At 48.5% G+C, this 27,786-nt stretch overlaps 1 protein-coding gene across 1 annotated transcript in view; it reads right to left on the bottom strand.

Annotated features, from left to right (window-relative positions):
- The window catches only part of LOC118785478 (ras-associated and pleckstrin homology domains-containing protein 1-like), a 72,130-nt gene that overhangs the window by 18,083 nt on the left and 26,261 nt on the right, over nt 1–27,786 (bottom strand). Inside the window, exons 3-6 of the mRNA XM_036540153.1 lie at nt 10,875–10,994; nt 10,332–10,434; nt 9,154–9,803; nt 3,321–3,395 (exon numbers count right to left, since the gene is read on the bottom strand). Of these exons, the coding sequence (XP_036396046.1) occupies nt 3,321–3,395; nt 9,154–9,803; nt 10,332–10,434; nt 10,875–10,994 (948 nt within the window). The remainder of the gene's footprint in view (nt 1–3,320; nt 3,396–9,153; nt 9,804–10,331; nt 10,435–10,874; nt 10,995–27,786) is intronic.

Genomic DNA, 27,786 nt, shown 5'->3' with positions numbered 1-27,786 from the left:
CGTTACGGTAAACGGTCTCATTTTTCCCCCCATTGAGACGACGCTCCCGAGACAGAAATCAAGAGGCTCCGCTACGCTAGCTAAAAATAAATAAATAAATAAATAACTGAATCAACGACCCCCACCCCACTCTCTTTGAAGATGTTGCATTTCCCTCTCCCTCCCGGTTCGCTGTGGCATGCATAATCGGATGTTCTGACTCACATAACGTGGAGAGAAAGTGGGGCAATACATATTAATGCTCCATGCATAGGCAGCCCAGTGCCGGGCGCGCCGCCACACAGACACTTAAAAGCTCTCCTGTGTATACAAGCTCCGCACCTGAGCGTCCCTGCAGACCTAACATTGCAGGGGTGACGCTTTAAACTGCAGGTTAGTTCGTACTTCAGACACTTTCAAAAAAAACATTAGGCTAGAGATTCTCCCTTTTCAACGTTATTTTTTTTTTTTCAAAAACAGACGCAGGAAGTCAACGCGCCCAGAGTAAATTTTTAAATTAGCCCTGACATCAAAGAGCGGCAGATTTGGTTGTTAATTACTTGGAAATGCTACCAGACACACACAGCTGTGCTGATTAACCAGAGTCCTCCTCCAATGGCGGTCCCATTCTAATGATCCGCAATACAGGGATCCCCCATGAGATGCAAAGTGTAATTACATCCCCTGCATATTAATTGCACTCTGCATAAAGTGAAAGGCACTTGGATTTCCTTAAGCTCACTGAGCTCTATACACCAACTCTTTGTAGTGCCTCTTTTCCCAGCAAGGCCAGATAATGCTGTATTTAGCAGTGCATCTCTATCCTGCCATTGGTCTTCATGAATACGAGTAGCTACAGTCTATCAGTGCTCAAGCACCTATAGTCCTACTGCTATCAGTCTTCATGAATATCTGTGGTCCCACTGCTCTCAGTTCTCAAGCGCTTATGGTCCTCCTGCTATCAGTCTTCACGAATATCTATGGTCCTGCTGCTGTCAGTTCTCAAGCACTTATGGTCCTCCTGCTATCAGTCTTCATGAATATCTATGGTCCCGCTGCTCTCAGTTCTCAAGCACCTATGGTCCTCCTCCTATCAGTTTTCATGACTATCTATGGTCTTCATAAACATATGTCTCTCTCTAGGGCCCTTGGTCCCTAAACATCTACAGTCCTGTTGTCTTTGGTTCTCATAAACAACCACCAGGGTCTCAGGAAGCTCTCTCACTGGGCTCTTTGCTTTTATCGTTTACCATTGTGCACTGCTCATTACTGGTGGCAAAATAAAATGACAATGGGAATTAAAACAAACAGCACCATTCTGTCCATGAGAGGCTGAGATAAAATCAACACAGAGCAGGTGCGTCCCCAAGGCATGATGGGAAATTGTCCAGGCTGCCAGTGGCTGTTGTCTGCTAGAGAGAGTGGGTATGGAGGGAGGGAGGGAGAAAGGGAGGGGGAGTGGAACGAGGGATGGCTTTTCAGATTAGAGGGTGTGACGGAGATGCAGAGATGGAGAGAGACAAAGGGAAGTGTGTGACACAGCGGTGCACAAACAGAAAAGAGGAGCCCGCGCCAGGTGGGCAGCCATGAATAACTGGGCCAGCTTCCTGATGTCAAGGTGTCAAAATACAAATACCTTCCCCAAGATGAAAGAAAAGAGGAAGTGATGTCGTTAGCAGCTCCTCTCTCCCAGGCCGCAGGCAATTTCAGCCTGCGTGTTTTCAGAGCCTGATCACTTCAGTAATTTAAAAAAAGTCAATCAAAAATCAAAATCAAAAATCTGAATTGAAAGAAAAAAACTAAAACTGAATAATCCAAAAACATAGACACAGATTCTTTACACCAGTGTTTTGACCTTGATCTTGATTCGAGCTTGAGTCAAATATTTATTTTCTGTGGTAATATGATAATTCTTCTGGGCAATATGGTCATTTCTGTACATAGTCATACTATACCTACACTTATGATACTGTGATAATCTTGTTTTTGACAAATGCTGTCCATCCACAGTTTTCCATCCTTTCTGTTAATCTAACAAAATACAAAAGCAGAGATGTCTTCCTGACCTCACACCTCTGAGGAAACACACTCAATCCAGGATGTGACACAGCTAACCTGGTTACACAGAAACACTGCTGGTAGCGCTACCTTTCTAAAGTCGGTTTGGATTTTCTTTTTCCCCCCAGACAAGGAAAGGTGCACTCTATGGCTGCAAGGGGTATTCAGTTCTCATCACATCCAAGATTTTATTAAAGTTACTCACGATGCTTTTAAATTACAGATAATCAAATGAGTTAACGTCTTAACCTATTACTTACCTATTACTAAAATCTTAATGAGTTCCCCATTGAAAAGCCTGGAAGTAGTTTCCAACCCCATATTTTATCCAAATAGATAAATAAATAAATAAGTAAATAACCCCCCCACACACACCCCCACAACACACCACAAAAAAGCACAGCTCATTCTTGAACACCGTGGAAAAAACCACACACAAGCTGAGTTCAAGCTCATGTTTACATGGGTCAGCACTGACATGCTCATGCTTCATACCCAGAATGCATTTCTGCAAAGCATTCACAGGACGGTTACCACTGAATGCATGGAATGATGCACATTAACAAACAGTCCATCGTAAGAGCAAACACTGAACAAGCTGTACCGCAGGACACATCACTGCGGGTTCTCCTCAGCAGTGAGAGGAGTGACGATACCGGGGAGGGGCGGGAACAGTACAGGGGTACAGGGGTGCTACAGGGAGGAGGAGTCAGAGGGTCAGAGGTCAGGCGTGCAGGTGAGGGTGGGAGCAGGGTTTAAGGAGCATTCAGAGGAAATGGGAGCAATGAGAGACAGAAGCCCAACACACCGCCGTCCTCTGAACGCACTGCTGTGCTGTTAATACACTACTGTCGTCTGAACACACCGCTGTCCTCTGAACACACCACTGTCGTCTGAACACACCGCTGTCCTCTGAACACACTGCTGTCCTGTTAATACACATCTCCTGGCAATGAGTCTAACTTTGGGTTTCACTTGATTTGGCAGACATGCCAACATATCTGAATTTTGAAGAAGAAAAAAAGTTTTTCTTCAGATTTGATATGAATTTCATCTGTAAAGACTTCCTGCATTTACTTCTAGTTTGTGTCACTGTCTGTTCGCCAATTAAAAGACAGAACCTAAATTATAATACTGTATTATCAATTTGAGATGTCAGAGGTCAGAGGTCATGCCCTCGCGGTGGAGGGGTGTTCGCCGTGGTGTGAGGGTATGGGCTTATGGAGCAGGCCGAAACGGAGAAGCGTGCACAAGCAGGAGAGAGAAGCGAAAGGAGGTGTCACCTTGGTCAGCAAGTGAGAAGGCTTCCCTGCTATGTTTGTCAGAATGAGGGAGGTTTCCCTGTCCAGATAGGAGTGCTTGGAGCAGAAACCACAGAGAGAGAAACCAACAAGAGAGGAGAGGTCAGTGCAATGAACATCAGATATAAAACGCTTTTGATTTTTAAAAAAAGCGTGGAAGCACAGAAATCCAAGGCTGTGGACACTGATCAGGATCATCAACAGCTGGAAGAAAAGAGACCCCTTAAGTCCCACCCCAGCTTCCCAAAGCAACCACCATGTATTTACCCATCAATGGCCATCACCCTGATTGGAAAAACCTTACAGAATGGCTAGTGATTGATGGTCTGCTTAAGTAGACTAACTGGAAGCACTTTTTCTTTCTTTAAGGACACAATATTTAGGGCTCATCCAATTTCATATAAAGAGCAGCAAACCGCTTTGAAGAAAAACTGGCTTTAATCAGTACAGCTCAATCATGTACTTCCCTGCTTCAGTAAATAGAAGAAAAATATGTGAAAGTTAAGCTATGTGAACAGCCATGAAAAAGGGATTCTCATAAGCAAATAATTAAAAATATGAATGAAATTTAAATGACTTAATTTTGGAGGCTTGTGAGTGTCACAGTGACATACTTCGCTAATACAGGGTTGTTGCCTTGCCCAAAAACAACCTGGGTCAATTATTGAAATGAATTATTGAAATGAAGCGTGTTGTTATCACCCCCCCCCACCACCACTCTGGGACCCCATCATACACAATGGCACACACAAATGCCCAGACGAAAAACAAGCCGCGGGGGCTGTGTTGCATAAGCGTCCCATTCTTAGATGGTGTGTGTTTGTGCAGACAGCTGCATGGACGTGTGTGTCCTGAAAGCCTGCTGGCTCCTGTGCCAGCTGCATTATTAATGAGCGTTCTGTTTTCCCAGACACGCCCACACCTCCGGAGACGGTCCTGCCCACTGCGTGCACACGTGTACACACACACACACACACACGCACGCACACGCACGCACACAAACACATAGGCATATGAACACATGCATGCACATACGCATAAATGCACACAAGTACAAACACACACAGACACTCCCACACAAGCACATGCACATACAGTGGCGTATAAACACATGAACACAAACTTGTAAACGCAAGCAAGCACCCACACCTGCACACATGCACACACCCTCTTGGGCAACAGCTCTCAACTTGGGTGGAGTCTACAGTAATGTCAAGAGCCAGAGATCTCTTCTCAGAGTAAAGTATGGAAAAACACCAGGAACTCTTGAGTTCAGGCACAGATCTTAAAATGGGGTTAAGACGGAATGAGACACATACACTTATTAGACCCCAACTAAAAACAAGCAGCTCTATTTACTCACAGGGCTACTTCTTGTTTGGTATTTCACAACCATGCTTTCAGCACGCTAGTTTCATATTAATGTCCCTGGTCCCTAGTTTGTGATCCTATGACCCCAAGTGGATGAGTGGCCATAGAGAGCCTTTGTAGATGGATAAGACAGTGCTAGAGCAGAGCCATTATCTGAGGGCCCTGCTGCTAGGGCAGAGAGAGAGAGCTGTCAGCACACTGAAGCGTCCAGCAGCCGCAGTGCCTTCACTGCCCTCAGCCTATTCACACCACTTACTTAATCTGGAGAGACTGCAGGGGCCAGAGACTCAGCACCACACACAAACACACACTATACACACGATTATAGACACACACACACACACACACACACACACAAATGCTTATACACACACTTACACACAACACATACATACATGCTCATACACACATGTACACACAACACACACATACATGGTTATACACATACACATATATATGTTTACACACACACACATGCATGCTCATACATGCATGCTCATGTACACACACCTACACACAGACCCACACATTTGCATGTGTTGTCACGCATGTACACGCACACACTCACACACACACGCACGACCACACACGCCCGTGCACGCACATGGTAAATCTCACACTGATGACTTGTTACCACATTCACATGAAAGTGTCCATTTAATATAATACATGATTTAAAGGGTTCTGTTTCTGTCCGAGCTGCGGAAGTCACGGTTAGAACAAGGCTGTGAGACTAGTACACTGATGCGCAGACTTACAGTGCTCAGATCCACTTCCACTTCCTGAGAGCCAAAGTCAAGGTGCCGTCTGGCCTGCCTACCGCTGGGCCATCGCAGCAAGGCATGCTGGGAAGGGGAAGGTGTGACGTGCGAGGAAAGGGGCAAAAAGAGACACCACGTAAGCGTGCAGGAGGACAGGAGGAGAGAGAAACCTTTCAGTCAGGCTGCAGATCAGACTGTCATAAGTGTCGCTTAACTTGGGGAGGTACTGTACGTTGCCAGGAGCAGCATGAGACTGAAGCCTGGGAATACTGTGGCAGCCTTATCAGAATGCCTGGCCTGTTGTATGCTTATGGCCAATCAGAACCTCATATCCTTACCTGCCCTGTCCAATTGGAATTTCTCTGGTCAGACTCCGCCTCTCTGAGGAGGAGTGTCTGCTCACTGTGCTTCTGATGTCAAAGAAACACCAGCTGCACTCCTGATCACGTTTCCCTCCTTTTCCTGCTCTTAAGATGGACCAGAGCAAGGGGGGGGGGGGGGGGGGGGCTATAATTACGGAGCGAGAGACTAAGCTGCAGCCTGACTGCGGGGGTAGGGGTTCAGGGTTCGAGAGGGCCCACAGGGGAGCACAGCAAGCACGTGTTACATAGCAACAGCCAAGACAGCAACTCGCATCACTCCATGCCCTCTAATCACTTCTTACCTTACCTTGCCTCTTAGTCACATAAAACTGTACATGCAACATAGGTTTACACAGAACTTATAAGCACCACATGTTAATACACGTTTTAATTACAGTACCATGCACAAGTCACTTGTGTGTGTATGTTCAAAGCTCACACCCAGCCATTCTGCAGGGTCATGCGGAGTTATTACTAGGAAGTGGAAGAGGACAGGGGCCAGTGCAGAACACGGTGACCATAACCAGAGGAACTCTTCATTTCACTGTGCCATCTGGATTGTTTCCCCCTGACCTTGTGTCTTTTTAGGAGCGACAGTATATGAACATTGTGCTGTTTCAGGAATGATGGTGGGATATGACACTGTGCTGTTTTAGGAATGACAGTGGGATATGACACTGTGCTGTTTTAGGAATGATGATGGGATATGGCACTGTGCTGTTTTAGGAATGATGATGGGATATGACACTGTGCTGTTTTAGGAATGATGATGGGATATGACACTGTGCTGTTTTAGGAATGACAGTGGGATATGACACTGTGCTGTTTTAAGAATGACAGTGGATATGACACTGTGCTGTTTTAGGAATGATGTTGGATATGACACTGTGCTGTTTTAGGAATGATGACGGGATATGACACTGTGCTGTTTTAGGAATGACAGTGGATATGACACTGTGCTGTTTTAGGAATGATGATGGGATATGACACTGTGCTGTTTTAGGAATGACAGTGGATATGACACTGTGCTGTTTTAGGAATGATGATGGGATATGACACTGCTGTTTTAGGAATGACAGTGGATATGACACTGTGCTGTTTTAGGAATGATGATGGGATATGACACTGTGCTGTTTTAAGAATGACAGTGGATATGACACTGTGCTGTTTTAGGAATGATGTTGGATATGACACTGTGCTGTTTTAAGAATGACAGTGGATATGACACTTCTGTTTCAGGAATGATGGTGGGATATGACACTGTGCTGTTTTAGGAATGATGATGGGATATGACATTGCTGTTTAAGGAATGATGACAGGATATGACACTGTGCTGTTTTAGGAATGACAGTGGGATATGACACTGTGCTGTTTTAGGAATGATGGTGGGATATGACACTGTGCTGTTTTAGAAATGATGGTGGGATATGACACTGTGCTATTTTAGAAATAACGGTGCATAACACACTGCCATTTCCACGGCAACAGCACTAGAGCTTTGTGTCTTCCTGGTGGAGACCTGACACTGGGCCTTGCTTCTGCTGTGTGGAAACCGATCGATTGGAAGAGACCAACAGACCAGCATGACATCTCTGTGCTCAAACTGAACTCTGTTGTAAGGTTATCCAAAACCATGATGACGACATAGACAAAGCCTTCACTTGCAACACTCACAGACTAGCAAATGCGTAACTGCAATCTCCAACTCCTGTTGGTAAAGGGGGATTTTTATTACTTAGAGAAATTGTTCAATGAAAGTAGCTTTAATGGGGCTGCTTTCTGTGCCAAAATGGCACATAGCAACCATCTAGGCCAAACACTGGCACTTTATGTCTGAATAAATGAAAATGAGAGTTATAAAGTCTGCAATCCTCTATGAAGTAGATTTGCTCTGCGCTCCGGTCTGGGTCTGAGACTCTAAACCTGTGACCCTCCTGCGTAATCACCACATCTGGCAGCTCTTTGTCCAGCTGCACATCTCCCAGGTCCTGGTTCTCTATGTGTATGTCAGGGTGTGGTGTGTGTGTGTGTATGTGCGTGTGCACTCTGTGCGCATATTCCTGTATGTGTGTGCATGCGTGTGTGCACCTGCAGCCCCAACTGCAATGAAGTTGTTCTGTGTGTGTGTGAGTACATGTGTGTGACTGTGTGTGTGTGTGTATGCATCTAATAGTACCCCTGACAGCACTGTGTGTCTGTGCCACTGTTTTATGTGGAAATATATATGCAAATATAGTCTGTCAGACCCTCTCACACCAGGCTCTTGTGGTTCAGAGGAGGAGAAGAGATTTGTGTATTGATAGTTAACATCTCCACTTCATAGCGATGTTTCCACCCTGGAGAGAGAGAAATAAGCTTGCTGTTCTGTGAATAATACAGCTCTTTGTTATTTCAGATGGTTACCATTCTGCACATCTTGATACTATCAGGAAAAGGTAACTCTGAGATAAGCCAGGATCTTAGTTTAGGCAGGGAATGATTCTCTTACAGAGAGTTGTGCGTGCGTGCGTGTGTGTGTGTGTGTGTGTGTGTGTGTGTGTGTGTGTGTGTGTGTGTGTGTGTGTGTGTATGCAGTACATATTTTGTCTGTGCGAAGCAGAGAGACAGGGCTCTCAATAACAATCTCTCAAAAAGATTTCTGCGCTCTAATTTTGCCTTTCAGCTATTGTTAAAGACGTCACGCTATTCCCCACAGAAAGCTCTCATTATCATGACCTGAACCAAGTGCTGTGCGTTTTCAGCTAAAACTTTTAATAAGCAGATGTTATTGGCCTTCCTTTGCAGGGAAAATGTCAGCAGAATTACTGGCCAATTTTCATTTTGTGTTTTTGAGGTAATATAAAAAGAACGCTATTCCAACATTATCCAGGCTACTCACTGACGTGCACCCTTAGGTTTCACATCTGTTTTTTTTTTCTCCCAAGAGCATTTGAAGAGAGCAGGAAAATTCCTCTCACAAATACACGTACTCACTCCCTCTCCCAGAGGGACCACGGTCATGTCTCTGCAGCATCTTAAAACCGCAAAGGGCTCAATTTCCGACTCCTCTGCATCTGCTAGGCTCCCTCTCAGAGCTGCTGCGCTTCAGAGAGACCTATGGGAAACCAACCCCCCTACCAACCCCATCACTAAAGTTAACAAAATGTGTGACTGACTGCCAAAAAACAGGGACCAGGAGCACGTTGAGAGTCAAACGGAGAGGGACGCACAGACGACTTCTTTGAAGGGGAGAGTTGACTCAGCTGTGGGAGAGACTGGTCAGGGTTAAGTGAAAGGATCACAGAGATGGGCGAGAGGGCGGTGCGCGTTTCGGGCCCCTACCTCAGAGCTGGGCTGAGGCGCCGGCTGCTGGGCGGGGGCCTGCGTCAGGCCGTCCAGCTCAGGCACCCGCAGCACCTTGTCAATGTCGAGTGAGTCCATGCTGGAGGCGGAGGCGGAGTTGATGCTGGAGCGCGAGGAGCGGCTGATGGAGCGCACCTCGTGGTCGCTGACGGCGCCCGCCGAGCCCGTCCGCCGGTGGTGCGAGGAGGACGAGGAGGACGAGGGCCGCCGCAGCGTGGAGGAGGAGTAGGAGGAAGAGGAGGAGGAGGAGGAAGACGCAGGGACGGAGGAGGGCAGGCTCTGCCGCGCCGCCTCGTCCATGCTCAGTGAGGCCTGCTCCAGTTGCGCCGTGATGTCGTCCAGGGAGAAGTTGGAGGCCAGCGGGCGGGCATGGCCGCTGCCCCCCCGCACCGTGGAGGAGGGGGAGGCCCGGGCACTGCTGCTGGCGCTGCCCCCGCTGCTCCCGCCGCCGCCCCCGTGCCTGCCGCTGCGCCCCCCCGCCGCCTTCTGCCGCCCCTTGGCCTCTCCCGCCACCCCCAGCCGGGACGGCCCGCTGTTAGGCTTGCCGATGCTGCTCAGCTCCTGCTCGATGGAGCACAGGTCCGCCATGAGCGCGTCCAGGTCCACCGTCTCCCCCTGGTTCAGGGCCTCTGCAACAGCAAACAAACCAGCCGCTTAACAAAACACTGGGGAATATCACCTAAAATGGAGTGTGAAAACAAAACAGCCCAGATCCCCTCATGCAATCCCAAGGCTGTCCACTAGAGGGAGCCATGTTGTTTAAAAAGCCTTCATTGTACTGGCACGTTAGTATAGTGGAGAGGTGACAATTAAACAGAAATGGCAGATCACAGGGTCCTCCTGTTAATGTGATGGGTAACAGGGTTACCTCCCACATAATGCAGCAACCAGCCTTCTTCAGGCTGTAGCCCACGGTACTCGACTGGCTCTGTGTGTACTGATTAGCTGATTAATCATGGACTTCTGGAGGGTGTGTTAAATCAACAAACCAAAGTCCACAGTTCCACACAGAAACAACAAGCTGTATGGGAGAGAGACACTGCTATTTTTGTACGCAGAGACATGCTGACAAACATCTTTCAAGAAGGGGACACGAAAAAAGGCCCAGACTCCCTGCCGCCCAGCCTTCTGGACCCCTGAACACAGGGAGGACTCACCGTTGATGTTGTACATGGAGAATCTGTAGGAGAAGTTGGCCAGGTTGGTCTCCTGTCTGAGTGGAGCCTTCTGAAGCTTCTCTGACTTTCCATCATCCAAACTCTGCAGGTGACACAGTCAGGGTTACAGAGAACACTTGGCTGCTCACGTTAGCTGACGTGAGTTAAAAAAGTCCACACACTCATATTCATTGAATGAACTCACTGTTGAATGACACAGACACTATTTATAGCTCTGACTCCACTGAAAGTCCATTTACCTTTCAGTAGATAATTATGACAAAATAATTGGAGGGAAAAGCCAAATGGTTGCACTTCCTGGAATCCCATTAGTTAACAGCAGTTACGCGAATAATGAAAGTAATTTTTGGGGAAAAAAAACCACCATCACTCATCCTCATTGTGACTATCACCTGAGTCAATCTAACCACATTCATTAAAGCGCCGCTCACAGCAAAATGGCAAAATGTCAGCGCTTCATCTTCCTGAGAGTCATCCGCCTCTGTGACACGGCCGCTAAGATACGGCCGCCGCGGGGCGCACCTGCGTGAGCTTGTCCAGCTCCCCCAGCCAGGCCCCGAACATCTTGTCCAGGTCCTGATCCTCCTTGTCGCTGTCTTCCTCAGCGGCGTGGTCCAGCTCCTCGTCCGACAGCTGCTCCATCTGCGAGAGACACCATGGCGTCAGTCCTGGGCTCGGGCGACATTCTTAGCTTTCCCAAGCACCACGGTCACAGAGTTCCTGCTCGAGTTCTCAGCATTCCAGCTCCTCAGTATTTAGGATTCTTACAAACACCCAAACACGTGTGTGGCTGTAAGTGGGGAATAAGCAATGAGACTCTGCAATGTTTAAACACCCTTTTTGTCCCCCAAGTTTAAATCCCCTCTTGATCCGAAGTGTTTGAGGGCAAATTTGCTTGAGTGTGTTCATCTCTGTGTGGCAGCCATCTGGGCCCCCCGCTCCCCCACAGAGCCCTGAACAAAGGCCGGAGCCCCCGGTGGAGGAACGAGGGGCCCCTTCTTACACAGAGCTCAAGCCCTGTGTACCCACCAGAGCTCACATCAGACGCTTGCCGGGGGGGGGGGGATTGGGGATCCAGTTAGCGATATCATGCCACATTGTTATCAAACTGCTCTGCTGTAAATTCTGGTTTAGCTGAGGTGCTGCTAACATCAGCTCAGCCAATCACTGGTGTGGACTGCATTTGTGAGTGACATACTGTGATACATGCTTCTCCATACTGCATTTATACACAGACTGTTAAAGCCCCACATGCTACAAAAGAAAGTGAGGAGCGCCCTCTTGTGGAGATTGTTATAACCACTTATACTTCCCAGGACGCATGAACCCGGCCATTAGAAACGGATCAGGGGACAGTGAGCTGAACACAAGCGCCCTCCAAATCTCCATCAGTTCAGTCACTTCAAATCTCTACAGCTTTCTCATCCGATGAGATCAGTTCCTCAAGAGCTCTCTGGCAGGGATCTGTCCGTTTTTTTTTTTTTTCCAGAAAGCAGGACAATTACGCAACCGCAGAAAGGAAAACACGGTCCAGAGGGGGAACGCCTGCGCTGCAAACTTACGTTATCTTATGATTAATTGATGTCATGGAAAAAAGACCTGCTTACACACTGTAGTACTGTACACACAGACACAGACAGCAGAGTCTGCCCTGTTTCAGTGCTCCTGAACCCCACCGTCTCAGCCATCAAATATGCAGACGGTTTTCCCATCATTCTCTCTGCTTAAACAGTTTGGCAACATCTTTATAAACAGCACACGTGCGCTGTCATAACAGGCAGCGCCGGTATTCTGTTGCTGGGAGTGGCGATTTATGTGCCAGCCTCTCTTCCCGTAAACACGAACCCTTTCGTGTGAGATGTACACAATCCAACTCATAGAGGAGCTGCGTCTGCTCTGTGAAAAATCAGATGTGATTTCAGACGCATGTCACATCATTTTGCATTTTCCATAAAAGTATGACACACACACACACACACACACACACAAGCACGCACACACACACACGCATGCACGCAAAAGCACTTTCTCCTGGAACCCCTCTGGGGGCCTCTTTAAACAAAGGGTCATTCTCATTAGATTTATCGTAACACACGGGCGTGCGTACCTTTTTAAAACCCCAGATTAATCTTTTAATCCTCTTTTAACTTTCTCAAAAATGTTCTCCTGCTGTCCTCCATCCAGGGCCTGACAGTATGACCCCACCAGGGGTAACATGAACTCTTTGGTCCCATTTGTGTGTGTGTCAGTGTGAGAGTGAGAGTGAGAGTGAGAGTGAGAGAGAGAGAGAGCGAGAGTGAGAGAGAGAGAGAGAGAGAGGGAGAGAGAGAGAGAGAGAGAGAGAGAGAGAGAGTGTGTGTGTGTGTGTATCTATATAACTGACAGATACCACAAATCAAAGAACAATATAGTAACATTCTTACATTTTACACATAATAAGGTGTACGCATAACTTCATGCTACAAAAATGTCCCTCTACAGTTTACTATTGTTACTAATATAGTACAGTATACTGTTGGGTTTATACTGCTGAATCTCACCAGACAAACAGTGACAGACCCACAGACAGAGACAGACCCACGGACAGAGACAGACCCACGGACAGAGACAGACCCACGGACAGAGACAGACCCACAGACAGTGACAGACCCACGGACAGAGACAGACCCACGGACAGAGACAGACCCACGGACAGAGACAGACCCACGGACAGAGACAGACCCACGGACAGTGACAGACCCACGGACAGAGACAGACCCACGGACAGAGACAGACCCACGGACAGAGACAGACCCACGGACAGAGACAGACCCACGGACAGAGACAGACCCACGGACAGAGACAGACCCACGGACAGAGACAGACAGTGAGGTGGAGTATGCGACTGTGTGCAGCCCTATGCTGCGGCAGGTCCTTAATGAGAACCCTGGAGACAGAGCAGCTCTAACCAGCAGGAATCAGAGCAGAAAAGACCACATCACTCCCACCATGCATTTCATCAGCGCGGCCAGCTTCAAAGTGCTGACAATACCACATGAAAAAAGACCACTTTGTCCCCCCGGGAAAGCCCCCAGCCTCAGTCGCAATGTCCAATATGATGGCTGCTCCATGCTATGTAATTAGATTACTAAATGTATTCACTCCCTTTATGTTGCCAAACCCCACCAAGCTGAAAACTACACCGACAGCCAGCCTGAATACTGTACATTATACATTTCACTAAGGTGAAGAGTCATAAGTCAAAGTGTAGTCAAAGAGTGAATTTTTGCAAGGCCCAGTATTGTTCTGCTTGGTGATACTTTATAAAACAGGTGGCACTGGCATTAACCCTTACCCTAACCCTGTGAGGAGCCTGACAAGCAGAACTGAAAGTGTGGGGTTGTGAAGATAACTACATGCTCCACTGCTGAGCTTGTAAGGCACCACGATCATTTTATGATGATTTTATGATGACGATAATTCATACTCTTATCGCATACGTGCGTATGGCTCACTGCTCTCTTATCACAGTGGCACACATCTGGGAGTCATGGTTTCTCCATCATACTGGAGATGGTGGTGCGCCCAAGTGGGAGTCCTGTATCGATTGCCACTGCAGCACCAATAATCGTCAATCAATGCCAATCACGGTGCAGCTCAGAGGGGGGTGGAGGGTTTGCACAGGGGTGGGGGAGCAGGGTGAACATGTAGGCAGTGCTGGCCTCCTTCATGCTCTGACTCACAATGTGACACTGAGATTTACATCACTTCCTGTGTCCTCCCTCTGCCTCCCTCTCTCTACCACTCCTTTCTCTCACTCCCTCGTTGCCTGTTCCTAGGAAGCCAGAAGATTCCTAGGAGTTCTGTGTAAGCAGGCCAAAGGACGGCTTCTCTCCAGGGAGAGAGGGAAGGAGGGGTACAGAGAGAGAGAGAGACTTAAAGAGCAGGTTTTCAGGGTGCTGCTGCGCTACAATTAGCACCCTGTGGTTAGCAGGCCTGTGATTTGGGCTGAATTTAGCTGGGTTTGGGCGGGGGCCAAGCCTGCTCTGGCACAGACACACACCCACCCACACACAAGCGCGCACACGCACACACACACGCACACACACACACACACACACACACACACACACACACACACACACACACACACATGCAAGCGCGTGCACACACACAGACACAGACACAGACACAATAAATGCATGTGCACACACACACACGGTACAAACATGCCCACACATACATACATATACAGTATATACACACACACACACACACACACACACACACACACACACACACACACACACACACACTCCCTCCTCTGAGAAGTTCACATCTTTGCTCCTGTTAGAGATCTGGATCTTGTAACAGAGAAGGGAACAGGAAGAGTGTGGAGATATGGACAGGCCTAGGATCAGCGGGGTCTGCAGAACAGACTCATGATGTCAATCTCTGCACAGGTCTAGGATCGGGGCCGCGAGGGGGGAGGGGGGTCTGCATGCTGTACAGCCACGTGCCACGCAAACACACCAGCAGCTGCAGGGATCTGTTTCGAATCTCAACCTGACACATTCCAGACAGCGCAAGCAATCTGCTCTCCACGCATGTCAGACATGACTGAGGGCACAACCACCCTCTCCCGGGTCACATGACGCAAAGCCGAACTCATGCCATCACACCTCCTCTCTCCTTCAAAAGGGATGGTCCTGAAGGTAGTTTCAGGGAAAGGCCGGGCAGGTGTGACACACCTGTGTTGATGAGTATCTCTGAGTCTACGGTAATTGCCGTGATTCAACACGTTCACAGCCAGTAATTTTAAGATGAATCGTCAGCATGATGAGATCAAATAATTTCTCCCTCTCAGGACTTTGGCTCAAATCCAGGGTGATGTAATTTCTGCAAAATAGCTATAAAGGGTCATATTTTGGGTAGTTGGTAGCTAGTTTTTATAGCATATAGTGTAATACTAGTAACATATAAATAACAGCAGTGATTATCAATATCTTCTTTAACAGTAATAACACTTGTCAGGTATAGCCTTTTATTTTAATGCAGTTTACACAAACATATCCATGAGAACCAGGTTACTCTAAAGGAACAATCTCTCACTACTTCAGGATATTGCAGAAACGGGTTGTTATTTAGCCACATCTAGTTCACTTTCAGGATCATTTCAAAGGTCTAAACTCTCTGATGTGTCATATTATATTATAATATATTATATTATATCATACTAACTCATTGATCTCACCGCGTTCCCTTGGTCCTCACCAGGGCTCATCTGATTGGACTTCCTTCCAGGTGACATGATAATGTCACATTACGTCCGTTTTAAAGTTCCACTTCTCTGATTGCAAAGCCCCTTCCCTGGCTACAGTGGAATGACAGGTCTTCTTCCAGCAATCCTTGGTCCTGCACGCTTCTCGGTGCCAAAAATGACTTCCTTTTCCGCTAGTCTCCGTTTGGTAAAAATCCAGACCGTTAGGTGCTGGGACACAGACACAATGCTATCCTGCAGCCCCAGCAATGGAGTTAAGTGACTAATTGGCATCTGTCTGCAGTGCCCTTTGGCTAACGCTCACCTACATCCAGGCTGCCAGGCCACGCCCTGCCGTACAAAACACACCGAACTGCTGTATCTGTCAACAAACCCAGGGGGCACAGGAGGGGACGGATTAAAGGTGTAACTCACACACACACACACACACACACACACAGACACGCAAGAGTCTACACAGATGAATATAAAGGTACTGAACAACCTGTCTGTCTTTGTCTCTGAGTCACACGCTCCCGGACGCTTCAAGACTAAACACGACATGGCGATAGATTCAGAGGTTACAGGCAAACGCCAAATTACAAAGGGATGAGTCTTATCAGCTCCGTTTCTTGTGTCCTTTACTGCCTGGATGAACTAAAACTGAACTGAACTTAATTCACAACATGCATGTAAAAAAATGCATGTAACTGCATGTACCATGCACACTGGAACTCCTTCTCCAAATGACCAGGTTGGACCGACTCCCTCTCTAAATGACCGGGTTGGACGAACTCCCTCTCCAACTAATCAGGTCAGGGAGGCTGCCAGTCTGACACACAACCTTGCAACAGACCGAGCTTCTGAGCAGGGGATTCTGGGACTTCAGATAAAGAAAGAACGAAAAAAAAAAAAGAAGTTCAGCTGACTTGTTTTGGAAAAAAAAAAAGGCAAGCGAAGCAGAGCGATAAGCGGCCATGTTTACGCTGCCTGCACCGAGGCGCGCGTGGCGGGGAGAGAGAGGGACCCCAACAGGAAATGACCGGGATGAGCAGAATTCTTCTTCTCCCCAGCCGGCCGTTGTGCAAGGGGCTCCGGCTGTCAATCACGAGCGAGCCACGCCGCGGGGACCGCCGGAGGGGCGGGGCCTCGCAAAACCATTACATCACCGCTGGCAGCGGAAGGACAGGAAGTGGAGAGCTGAACAACATCACCCGCCTTTCGGCCTGAAAACACCTCGGAGCTACCGAAAAAGAAAACAAGCAAACTGGGGGACATTCCGAGAGCACTGTTCCGTGCCAAAAACCGACTTTCACAGGGGTGCCCAGCAGCACAGGGCAGTTAGCACCAGTAACTGTGGACTCACGCTGAGGACCCCACTCAAAGCAAGAGATCTGTGTGTTATCACTGAAAAACATGTCTCGCCTTTCCTGACCCATTGACACTGACTCCACCTCCCAACCATCCAACAGGGCAAAGAATTTAGCCTTCTGTAATGTTGTATAATCTGTATATTATACCTATACGGATATGCACAGTACACGTATTCACATATATACACATAACTCTTTATCATGTACAACTGCATATATACACATACAGGGCATGTACACACATACCAATACTCTATAATAGCTGGTGGCAGCTGTGTTAGAGATGAATCACAGGCACAAGTGAGTCAGTAAGTCAGTGAGTCCCCCGTCTCATCTTATGCTGTGTGTGTATTCTTAGGTCCCAGGATGCAATTCTCTGACTTCCCCGCAGTGGGCCATGTTCTGATCCCATGGCCTTCGGTGACCTCGGGGTCAGGGATCACGGAGTGCTGAGCGCTGCGTCGCTGTGGGAACGCAGGCGGTCATGTCGGTGCACGTTCTGTTGTCCCCCAGGCCCCCCGTTCCAGGCTGCTGCGTGAGCCCGCTGTCCGTCTGAACGCCCGTGTCCTCGTCCGCGTCTGTTGCAGCCGGGAGGGGAGAGCACCCGCTGCTGGGCCTGAAACACTGCCCCAGAAGCCTGGCCTGGCGTCTGCGACTTTACCCCACTTCTGATCCACTTCTGCTCCAGGTGATCAAGCACTTTAACCACGAAACAACAAAAGGCAACCACTTCACAGAACATAGGACCTCACAGGACCATAGCGGGCTCTTACAGAATCTAATAGCACCTCACAGAACCTCCTGCCCCACTGCACGTGTGCCAGTTCAAAACGCAAAAGTCTTGTGCTGTTCCGATGTGACGACCCGGCGCTGCTGCAGTCCTGCCACCTCCCTCACAAAAGCTGCTTCACCTTCTGGAAGCTCTGTGTCCACCCTGCGGCCGGGAGACCCTCTGGGCACAGCCCCACAGAGGATCCCTGCTCCTGTAAGGGCTGACGGAGGCCTTGTTCATCACACCTTCCTGCACCCACTCTGTGTCCACCCTGCGGCCGGGAGACCCTCTGGGCACAGCCCCACAGAGGATCCCTGCTCCTATAAGGGCTGACGGAGGCTGCACTCATCACACCTTCCTGCACCCATCACGGGCAAACTGTCTCCAGCCTCCCACCCTCTCGGGGCCTGGTGGTTAGGCACCTGCAGGCAAACAATCCTATTTCACTTCGTCACTGGTGCTGGTCACAGCACAAACTTTCAGGGGTGGGGGGGCATGAGTGGCCACTCCCTTTGACAGGTGCCGAGCGCCGAGAGGGCGGGCGGAGATTTGGAAGCAGAGCCAGCCGAGGAAGAAGCTTTGTTTGGGAAGCCGGGGCAGGAGGGCCTGAGAGACGACACGCAGGACACACAGATAAAGGGATGAGGTTTGTTCCATAAAGCAGGCGGCTGACTGAGCTGCTGAGACCTGGATCCCCAGCGGGAGAGCAGCTGCGTCCCTGCGGCTGCACACAGCTGACTGGGGCTGCCTGGACAGGGCACATACAGGCCCCTCTGTCCACCCCGGCCCTGGGGACACATGCAGATCACACGAGAAGGGAGAAACAGGAGCCGCAGACTGACAGCTGGCCAATGAGATCAAGCAAAACAATCCAAGGGTTGGGGGGGGGGGGGGGGGGGCAGAAGAGTGGTGTGGTTGTCATAGCGCACAGGCACATGATGGAGTGGAGTGGGCTGCTTCCCACCCCCCCAGGGAGAAGAGAACCTCCCACTTTCAGTCAGCTATCTGACTCTGACTTTGGCGTCCATGAGCTTGCAGGCTAATCTCTGCTGCGTCCTGTCTCTGTACCCAGGCTGACAGTAAAGTAAACGAATTCATGTACAACCTACATTAACCATTTTTAATCTCGCACAGTGGCACTCTGTGACTGCCACAGAGCAGCTGAACAACGTCTTTTCCTCTACGTTATCTATCTCTATCACCATTCTGTGAGAGGGAAGAGTCAGGGCTTCTGTGTTGCACTACAAATCACATGAGCACTGAGAGTAGCTATCCCCATGTCTATGTTTGAATATGACCTTAAAAGTGGGGTCCCCCGGAGAGCTAACGGAGGCTAACTCTGCAGACAGGGACAGCGTGGTGCGCATGTCAGGCTCATTCCAGCGCAACAGTGCTGCACACACGCAGAAACAGCTGAAAATTAGATCCAGACTTTTTTTTTTTTGCCTTTCCCGTAATTTAAAGAGAAAAACAAATGTCCTTGGATGCTTGGAGAGAGGGACTGACTTCAGACACTGAAAGCAAAAAAAAAAAGAAAAAGAAAATGAAAAACACAGAGAGAATCCAGGATCGCAACTGTATAATTCCAGATGTGAGAGAAGCATACAAACAAGTGTGCACACACACGGGCATGCGCATGCATGCGCGCGCACACACATGCACACAGACACACTCACACACCAAATTGATGTACAAACAGAGACACTCACATGCACCCACACATGTAAACAGAACAGAAACATACACTCATGAACACAGCTAGGAAACCCCACACCGATCTCTCTGCTCTCTACCATACCCTATCCAGCAGACAACTTTACACTGATCTCTCTCTCCCTCCCTCCTTCTCATACCCCATCCGTTGACTTCTCTTTTTTCCCTCCTCTCTGGAATTTGATGGACAGAGATCATGCTCCAGAGAGAGGGAGAGGGGGTGAGGGAGAAATCAAGAAACACCAACAACCAACAGACTAGAGGGCCAGAGAGACATGTTCAGGCTGCAATCTGAGTGCAGTGGGTTTGTAGCCTGATGTCTGTTTTCTAAGGGTAAACAGCTGGCAACACACTTTTTAAAAAAGTGTGGAATTCGGTTCTTCATGTGTTTTTCCCCTTTCTCTGTCCCAGAGAAACGCCAAGACATATAATACTTTTTTGTGGATTCAGAATACGCCCTCGCGTAAAACACGCCAAAGACAAAAATAGAAAAATAAACTCCTGACAGCTTTGAGCTTTCTTAGTGGAAAAAAAACAAAGAAAAAAAGGACACCTTAAGTGGAAAAATCCTAAGAGCACAGTGGTAAAACTGGACGGACTTTCTGATGAACTGTCATTTTCATAGTGCGTTCTTGGTAAGGGAATAAAAAAGAAAAAAAGAATTCCTAATAAAAGAAAAGGAAAGGAGAAAAAGGAAATGGAGTCATGAAGGAACTATGGGTTGCTGTATACCTACTGATGAGTGTCACTTACAGTCACATGACACTGCCGAAGCATTTGATTGGCTTATGGAGGACACCTGGGACCGGTGCCCAGTGACCAGTGCTCTGGATCAGGATTCTAACTGATATTAACCCAGTACATGTTAACGTAAACCCATAGCCTGATGCATGTGGGTGTTTCAAGTGTCATTAACGAGTGGAGTCAGATGGTAAAGGAAGCAAGCCAAGTCCCTCTTGTTACCTTCATCCCAGGAGAAAATGACAAAGCCCCCGTTCTGATTCCAACCCACTCCATGACGGAACTGACGCTAGTACCGGGACCGAGTTCCCTACCACTGCCTTTCTGGACTCCTGTCCTCGCACGTCATAACGGATGAAATCACAGCATCATCTTCTGGCCAACACAAAGTCTTACGCAACCGAGGGCCAGAAGCCTTGCACAACCCACACCCATCTGAAAATGTACAAAAAGTCATTCATCCCCTTGCCTTCGAAAAACCTTCCAGATTTTGCAACAGACGTGTTTGCTCTGACAGGAGTCCGAGGTTCCAGAGTCAGCTGAAAGGCTGCTGAGTGACAGACGAACCTCTCTGCCCTCTAACTGAGCTCCAGCACGTGAAGCCGCTGGTAGCACGCATGCCATTCCAAGATCCAGAGAGAGATAGGCCCCCTTGGCCAAGTTCCAGGGCGATATCTGAGTGACAGTAAACATCCTGGACATCCACACAGGGAGGGAAACATGACATCACGTATCAAATTATGTTTAACGGGCGCCAAATAGACGAGTTTTCCTGTTTCTCTAATCCACTTTTCCTCCTGGGTACGGAACACTGTGGCTTCTTTGCTGACTATCCACCCTTACTCAGGGTGAGGCAGTTAGTTTCTCTTTGCAGAGTGGTGCATTAACTGGGATTCAAACCTATGACACACTGGTCAGGAGGCCAGTAGCTAAACTTATTACCCTGCGGGGCAGTTCACCACTATACTGTCTCACGTGTCCCTTAGGGGGTAGGTGGAGTTACATTACTGTACTACGATGATTCAACAGCATCAGCAAACAGGAACAATTTCAAATGAGGGCCAGCTACCGAGCGCTTTTTGAACTACTCTCAAAAGTTTGGAAATCTAAAATGGCATTTTCAACATTTCCGTAACTCTTAATCCATTCCTCTGACAGTGTAATAAGCCCTCTGAGTTTGGTAGGTGGTTTTTAAAAAAAAAAAAACCCGCCCGGGGCAGTCATTAAATCCCTTCATGAAGCAGTTCCAGTGGATCTTGTGTTCTGTATTAAATCCCCCATGTGTTCCACATTAGACCCCTGAGATCCGCTGTGTAAGCTCTCAGTGTTCCCCAGACCCCTCCGGTGTTCCCTCCTTCCCCATCTCTCTCTCGCTCTCTCCCTCCCTCCCTCTTTCTTCTTCCAACTGTCTCCATGTCGAGCTCTGCCACTCCATCCCTCTGTCTCTCTTCATATCACACTCTCCCTTCCTCTGTCCATCACTCTCTCCATATCCCTCCCTCCCCCTCTCTTACCATCTCGCTCTATTAGGCTCACTGTCCATCCCTCTCTCCCTCTGTCTTCCTCCATTCTCTCTTGCTTTCTGCCTGCACCCCTCTCTCCGTGTTTCCATCTCTCTCTTGCTTTTTTCATGTGTCCCCCTCTCCCCTCCCTCTCTTGCTTTCTCCCTGCACCCTTCTCTCCCTTCCTCCATCTCTCTCTTGCTTTCTTTCTGTCTCCCTCTCTCCCCCTCTAGCCCTCCACACTCCCACCTCTCCCTCCGCCCTCTGACCCAGCTAACAGATGGCTGTGTGGCTGAATGAGGGACCCCTTGTCCCTAACGTTGGGGACACAGAGCTGACAGTAAGCAGAGACCCGCTGCTCTTGAGCAGCCTCAGCTGTCTGTGCGAGTGAGCCTTGGATAAGGGACAGGGGCCAGAGCAAGGCCTCCGCTGAGGGATTATCAGCCACCGGCCTCTCCTTCCAAAACAACCTTGGAGCGGTGCGGCCCACACGGTGGCCCTCGGCTCCACTACCGCCAACACACACAACAGGCTCAGCTTAATCGCTTTAACCAAGACCCTGAGCCGGGAACGCTGGTGAGCGGCCATCCGAACAAACTGCCAAACGCTTTCAGTGAAAAAAGAAAAAAGAAAAAAAAAAAAAAAAACAGGAAAAGGATACTCTTCATGTTGAGTGACTTCCATCTGCCTCAGTGCTCAGCTCAACAGCAAGAATAAATAACCCAGACTTAATTAAGTTCAATTATATGTTAGAACACACTATGAAAAACAGACACAGATAAATAGCAAGATGCTCAGACTGAAGAAAAAAAAGATTGTGATCATTTTAATAATACACACTTCAATATGAGACAGTAAGTGTTTTCATGTAAATTTTTTCAATGTTTAATATTATGAGGCAAAGTCTGTCCTTGTAGTCTATGTTGACTCAGGACCACACCCAGCTAAAGGCTCAGGACTCATTCATGTAGCAGAGAGGTGCTCCCTCTGGCCAGCTCCCCCTCAATAGCCCTCTGTGCCTCCCTCGCTCCCTCCGTCTCTCTCTCTCTCTCTCTGACCTTTCACCAGCACAGACGTCTGGACAGAGGAAGCCAGCGCCCAGGGAGGGGTGGGGTCCGCAACAGACACCTTGCGCTCTCCATTGGCTCAGCTGTTTCCATGACGACTCACAAACCACCAGACAGCCGCAACCTGAGGTGCACCGGCCAGGAAAAAATGAATTAAGCAACTAATAGGTCCCTCTCTCGCTTCCATGGATAGGGTTAGGGTTCGGATTTAATGAGGAAAAGCCATTATAAAATCTAAACCATTACCCAACTCATTCGCCATTTTGCTTAAATACACTTGGTGACTCAGTGAAGCAGAACTTACTCAATCAATACCCACTCCATCATATGATGATACTGCAAAGTCTGTTGCAAGCACAGCAATTAAAGTGCAGCCAAAAACACACTGTGGTCATACTGCGAGAACTGTAACGAGGTTGTTACATTTTTCATCCACTTCTGCTAAATTTCAGTCCACATCTGTTGCCGATCTGCACTGCGTATAACACATAACTGAGTCCAGGCCTGGACACAGAGCCACTACCTCAGAACGTGCCAAAGACGCCACCTTCAACCAGTAAAGTGGCCAGCTTCAGCTCCAGTCTATTCAAGAACTGAGCGCAGCTCAAAATTCTGTTGATACCCCTCCTAGGTTTGGCTTCAGATCTGCACACACACTGTTATTATTTTAGGGGTGTCAAACCCCTTAAAATGCTGCGCCTTTCATTACGGTTGCCGCTGCACTGTAAAATCCGTCCTAAAGCTGAGTCCAGCACCCGAGTCGAGGCGTGGCTTGAGTGCGCCGAGAGAATAAAAGTTTCTCTGTGTTCGGAACTATAATGAGAGGACTTCATATTTGCAGCTTTGGCTATTTTACTACCGCCTGTAATTTCCACATCTCCGCCCTGGGCAAACAGACCTCACCCGAGACGCTAGCGAAGCAGAAGGTCCACAGCCAAACGCTGCTACGACGCGCCTCACGCATGACCTCACCACATCTCACCACACAACCAGAAGAAGCATGCACAGTCACTCACTCAATCACCCGCACACACGGGCATAAACCATTCAGATACTCTCTCAGAATGCTCTCTCTCACTCTCTCTCTCTCCCCCCTCACACACACACACGCGCACACACAAACACACACACGTACTTGCGTGTCAGGATAAGGTGCGGTTTGAAGTACCAAAACTGATAAGCAGCTGGCCAAAACTAACTGACCCATGTATGCTAGCAACCGATTATGATGATTGATGCCTAAGTGAGAATTCAAATCAGAAGGAAAAAGAGAGAGATTAAATCAAAAGAAAAATTGAAAAGTAAAATCCAGGATGCTCAGAGATGGAAAACTGGTACCTTATGGTACCTTACTATAGTATATACTGTGCTACAGTATACTGTGAAGTACAGCATTAGGACTTTTTAGACGACAAACCAGTGTAGTCTAGTTCCGATCTGCCTCAACTGTTCTGTCTATCTCAACAGCTGGCTGCAACTGGAGGAGTCAGCCCCTTGAATGTCTCACTTGCTGGTTGTAGTAGATAGTAACATTGACTTACAACTAGGGGGCGAAAAGGCCATCAAAGCAGTCGCAGCCACTTCTGAGGCACATTCATTCTGCAGAGACAGGCCCCTGTATTTATCAGCTGGCACGCTCCTCTCCGCCTCACCGCCCATCCTGGCATTTAAAAGGCCAGGCAATCATGTTCTACAGAGCATGCAATGCAATCAGGCTGTACCATCTCATTCATGCTATCTCACTGCAAGGGCTAGGATGAACCTGTATATTGGCTCCTTTTTTAAAATATAGTGGATGCACATCAACATGGCATACGCCACAAACCCTGATATCACTGATATGGCCCCAATAAGTGAACTGCACGAAGTTAAGAGTAACTTTTTTTCTCTTTTTTTTCTTTTACACACAGGCAGAGAATAAACATGTGGGTGATGTTCACACGTTGACAATTTTCTCTGCTAGATAATGAAAAACCCTCACATGACATGGCGATGGTTAACTTTACTCTCTGTTGGCTTGACTCAGAAGGACTTTGTCTTCCCCACCACTGGTGTGAGGTAATTCATTTGCACGCTCATGCTGTTTTGAGGCAAATAGACACCGAATACTTCCATAGCTGTACAGACAGCCTGAGAACAATGTATTGCATGGCCCTATCATAGAACAGGCGCTCAAATCCAGCAACAGAACCGAATGGAACCATCTCTCTGGAACCTATCACCATGGATACAGAGTCTATTGTCAAAGTGGCAAAAACACATCAAAATTATGCGGCTTTCTTTCTCATAAAGCCGCGCTAGTGACGAGCGGCCCTGACTGACCTTTTCAGGCGTGGTCTGCAGGCCTCGAACACAAAGGAAAAGAGAGAGAGAGAGAGGGAGGGAGGGAGGGAGGGAGAGGGAGAGAGGGAGGACCTCCTGTCAGACGGAGGGGGCCAGCTCTAATGTCGTCTTTCATGCACGGCTAACTGCGGTGAGTAAGCGGCCGGGGTCGCGGCTCTTCTTTCAGGCCCGGGTGGCGCGCGCCCCGCAGCTGAGCTCTGACACAGCGCTGCCGGCTGCAGAGGGAGGGGGCAGGGAGGCAGAGAGCTCCACAAACGAGGGCAGCTCAAACGAGCCTTTGATTCTCTGGCGGGGCTGTTAATAACACTCCCTCCCCAGCACTGTGCTGGCTCTCTGTCAGCGCCCACGACCTCACCGCGATCCAGTGCGTTGAACAGGCAGGCGGAACATGGCCGCGCAAAACCACCGCGGCTCCCCTTTCTGTCAGGTCTCCTGACCCCATCGCCTTCTGTTAATTCTGTTTCTTCTAAAAATCAGCCTCATTATCAAAGGTCAAAGCTCGCTTCTCAGTTTAATTACAGGAGGCTGTCGTCATGAGTGGAAGACGCTTCCTACAGATCCTCTTGAGTGGGGAAATCCACCAGTACTGCGCTGTACCGGTTATAAAGACATCAAAAAGTGACAGCCACATTTTAGGCATAAAACAATTTAAAAATGCCACACACAAGCGATTAACAAGCAGACTGTTTTTCTGCAGAAAATGCTATAAATACACGTCATATGTAAAATGAATTTAGAGCGTAGGTGTTGGCGCCGTACTTTGAGGTCTGGGAACAGAGGATGAAGCCAGGAACAGGGAGTGCTGCCTGAATATTTTAAAAAAACCACCGATGGCAAATCCGTCAATGCCAACAGTCTCCTGCGCCTCATGCATTTTTTAATCAATAGTGAAATATTATTTATAGGTTTATTTCACAGAGCTGGCCTTGTGCGCAAATCCTTCTGATCACAGACACACATGGAGGACCCCGGCTGTAAGGCCTGGATGTGGTGGGTGGGGGTTGGGCTGAGGGTGGGGGGGGGGGGGGGGGGGGGTGGCGGGGTTGGGTGTTGCCTCTTAACCCGGGTGGCTTTTAACTCGCGGTGGCTTTTGGGTGGGGTAATGTTACTCTGCCAGCGTCTGACACTGAGGCAGAGCTGCAGTGACAGCCAGGCCAACGCGGACCACGACCGCACTGTGGGAGCTGCCTTAAATGCCAGATCAGGACCTGAATGAGCACTGTAATGCGCTGGCCAAATCCTCCAGTGCAGCTCCTGCCAAATCAGGTCCGTCTGGCTGAAACTAATATTCACATCACTGTTACAAGTAACTTTTGGCAGAGTCACTGGATTTCAGTCAAATTTGACAAACTTACCATTGACAGTGTGTATGATACTTTCTATCCATCTTAGTTTCGAGGCCACACGACACATGGGAGAAGGACAAGCTTTTAACACACGGCTACGTTCACACAACTGGACGTTTCACCAGAGCAATTCACATTAAGAAACCTGGCCCAAGGGCTGTCCAGCATTACACAAGACAAAGTGCAGCATCAGCATTGACCAGTAAAAGGTGCTTCAAAAATCAGGTCTGATATCAAACTCCAGCTGCTTAGAACAAACAGGCACCCGTGGAATTTTGTTTTGGTGGGGCGTTCCAGAACAAAGTGACCTGGGTCACGTGATCCTGAAACAGAAGTGCCTGGATTTGAAACATGCTGGGATAAAGTAAACCTCGGGGAAATAAGCTTGGCCTGGCTCTCTGCGCTGCCTCAGGATATTTACTGTAGGTCAGATTAAAGGCCCTTACAACAGCAAAGTCCCTCTGGTGCTCTGAAAAGAGAAACTTTTCTGACTGCAGGCCTGGTCCCTGAGCCGCTGCATCACACTGCTGTGCTTACGGAAAATCATTCGTTTGCCACTCGTAAAGTTGTTGGAGCGTGTGACCACATCAGACTTTCTGAGTCTGGGCCCGTGGAATGGGCCGTGCCTGCAGCTGCCAGTGGCAGACCTGTTGAAAAAGGCAGAAGATACACTGTTCACAGACTGGATGCCCTGCTAATGCTATGTGGTAACCCGTCCAACGGACAGTAATGCAAACAGTAAAACTGTTAAATGCAGATTACAGCAGCTCTCACATCTGATTAATCCAGACACACATCTTGGCGCAATACAGTGGGTTTCTTAATTAACGTTAATTAACTAGGCTTAATGAAACATTAGCCTTGATTAAACATTAGCCTCTACAAATTCAGTTAGGATTTGGATGCCTACTCTATGAGCCAGTCAACAAATTCAGTTAGCATTAGGCTTAATGCAAAGGGACGGCAAAATCATATCCTTGGACAGGATCGTTGGGCTAATCTACCTTTTACAACAGATTTACCTGTCAACATCCAGACCCCCCCCCCATGTCAGCAGGAGGGACTGGGGCAGCTTGTGACAGTAAAGCTAAGGAGCTTTGGCACCCCCCAGCAGTATCCGCACGGCTCCCACTCTCACCCTGGCACCCGCAGAAGCCTGAATGTCTACCAGGCAATTTCTCAGCCTCCAGGACATTAGGCATTAGGAGAAATCGATACCACTTTCCCAGCACTGCCTCCGAGCCTCTCGCGTGCTGAGATCGAAGGGACTTAAATAGCCAGCCGCTCTCCAGGTGTCCACGCAATGAGGGGCTGTGAGGAGGAAGATAATGGTGCAGG

This window comes from Megalops cyprinoides, chromosome 11, assembly GCF_013368585.1.
Source record: "Megalops cyprinoides isolate fMegCyp1 chromosome 11, fMegCyp1.pri, whole genome shotgun sequence".
Taxonomy (NCBI): Eukaryota; Metazoa; Chordata; class Actinopteri; order Elopiformes; family Megalopidae; genus Megalops; species Megalops cyprinoides.
Note: the sequence above shows the minus strand (reverse complement) of the source record. Positions and strands in the feature narration are given on the sequence as shown.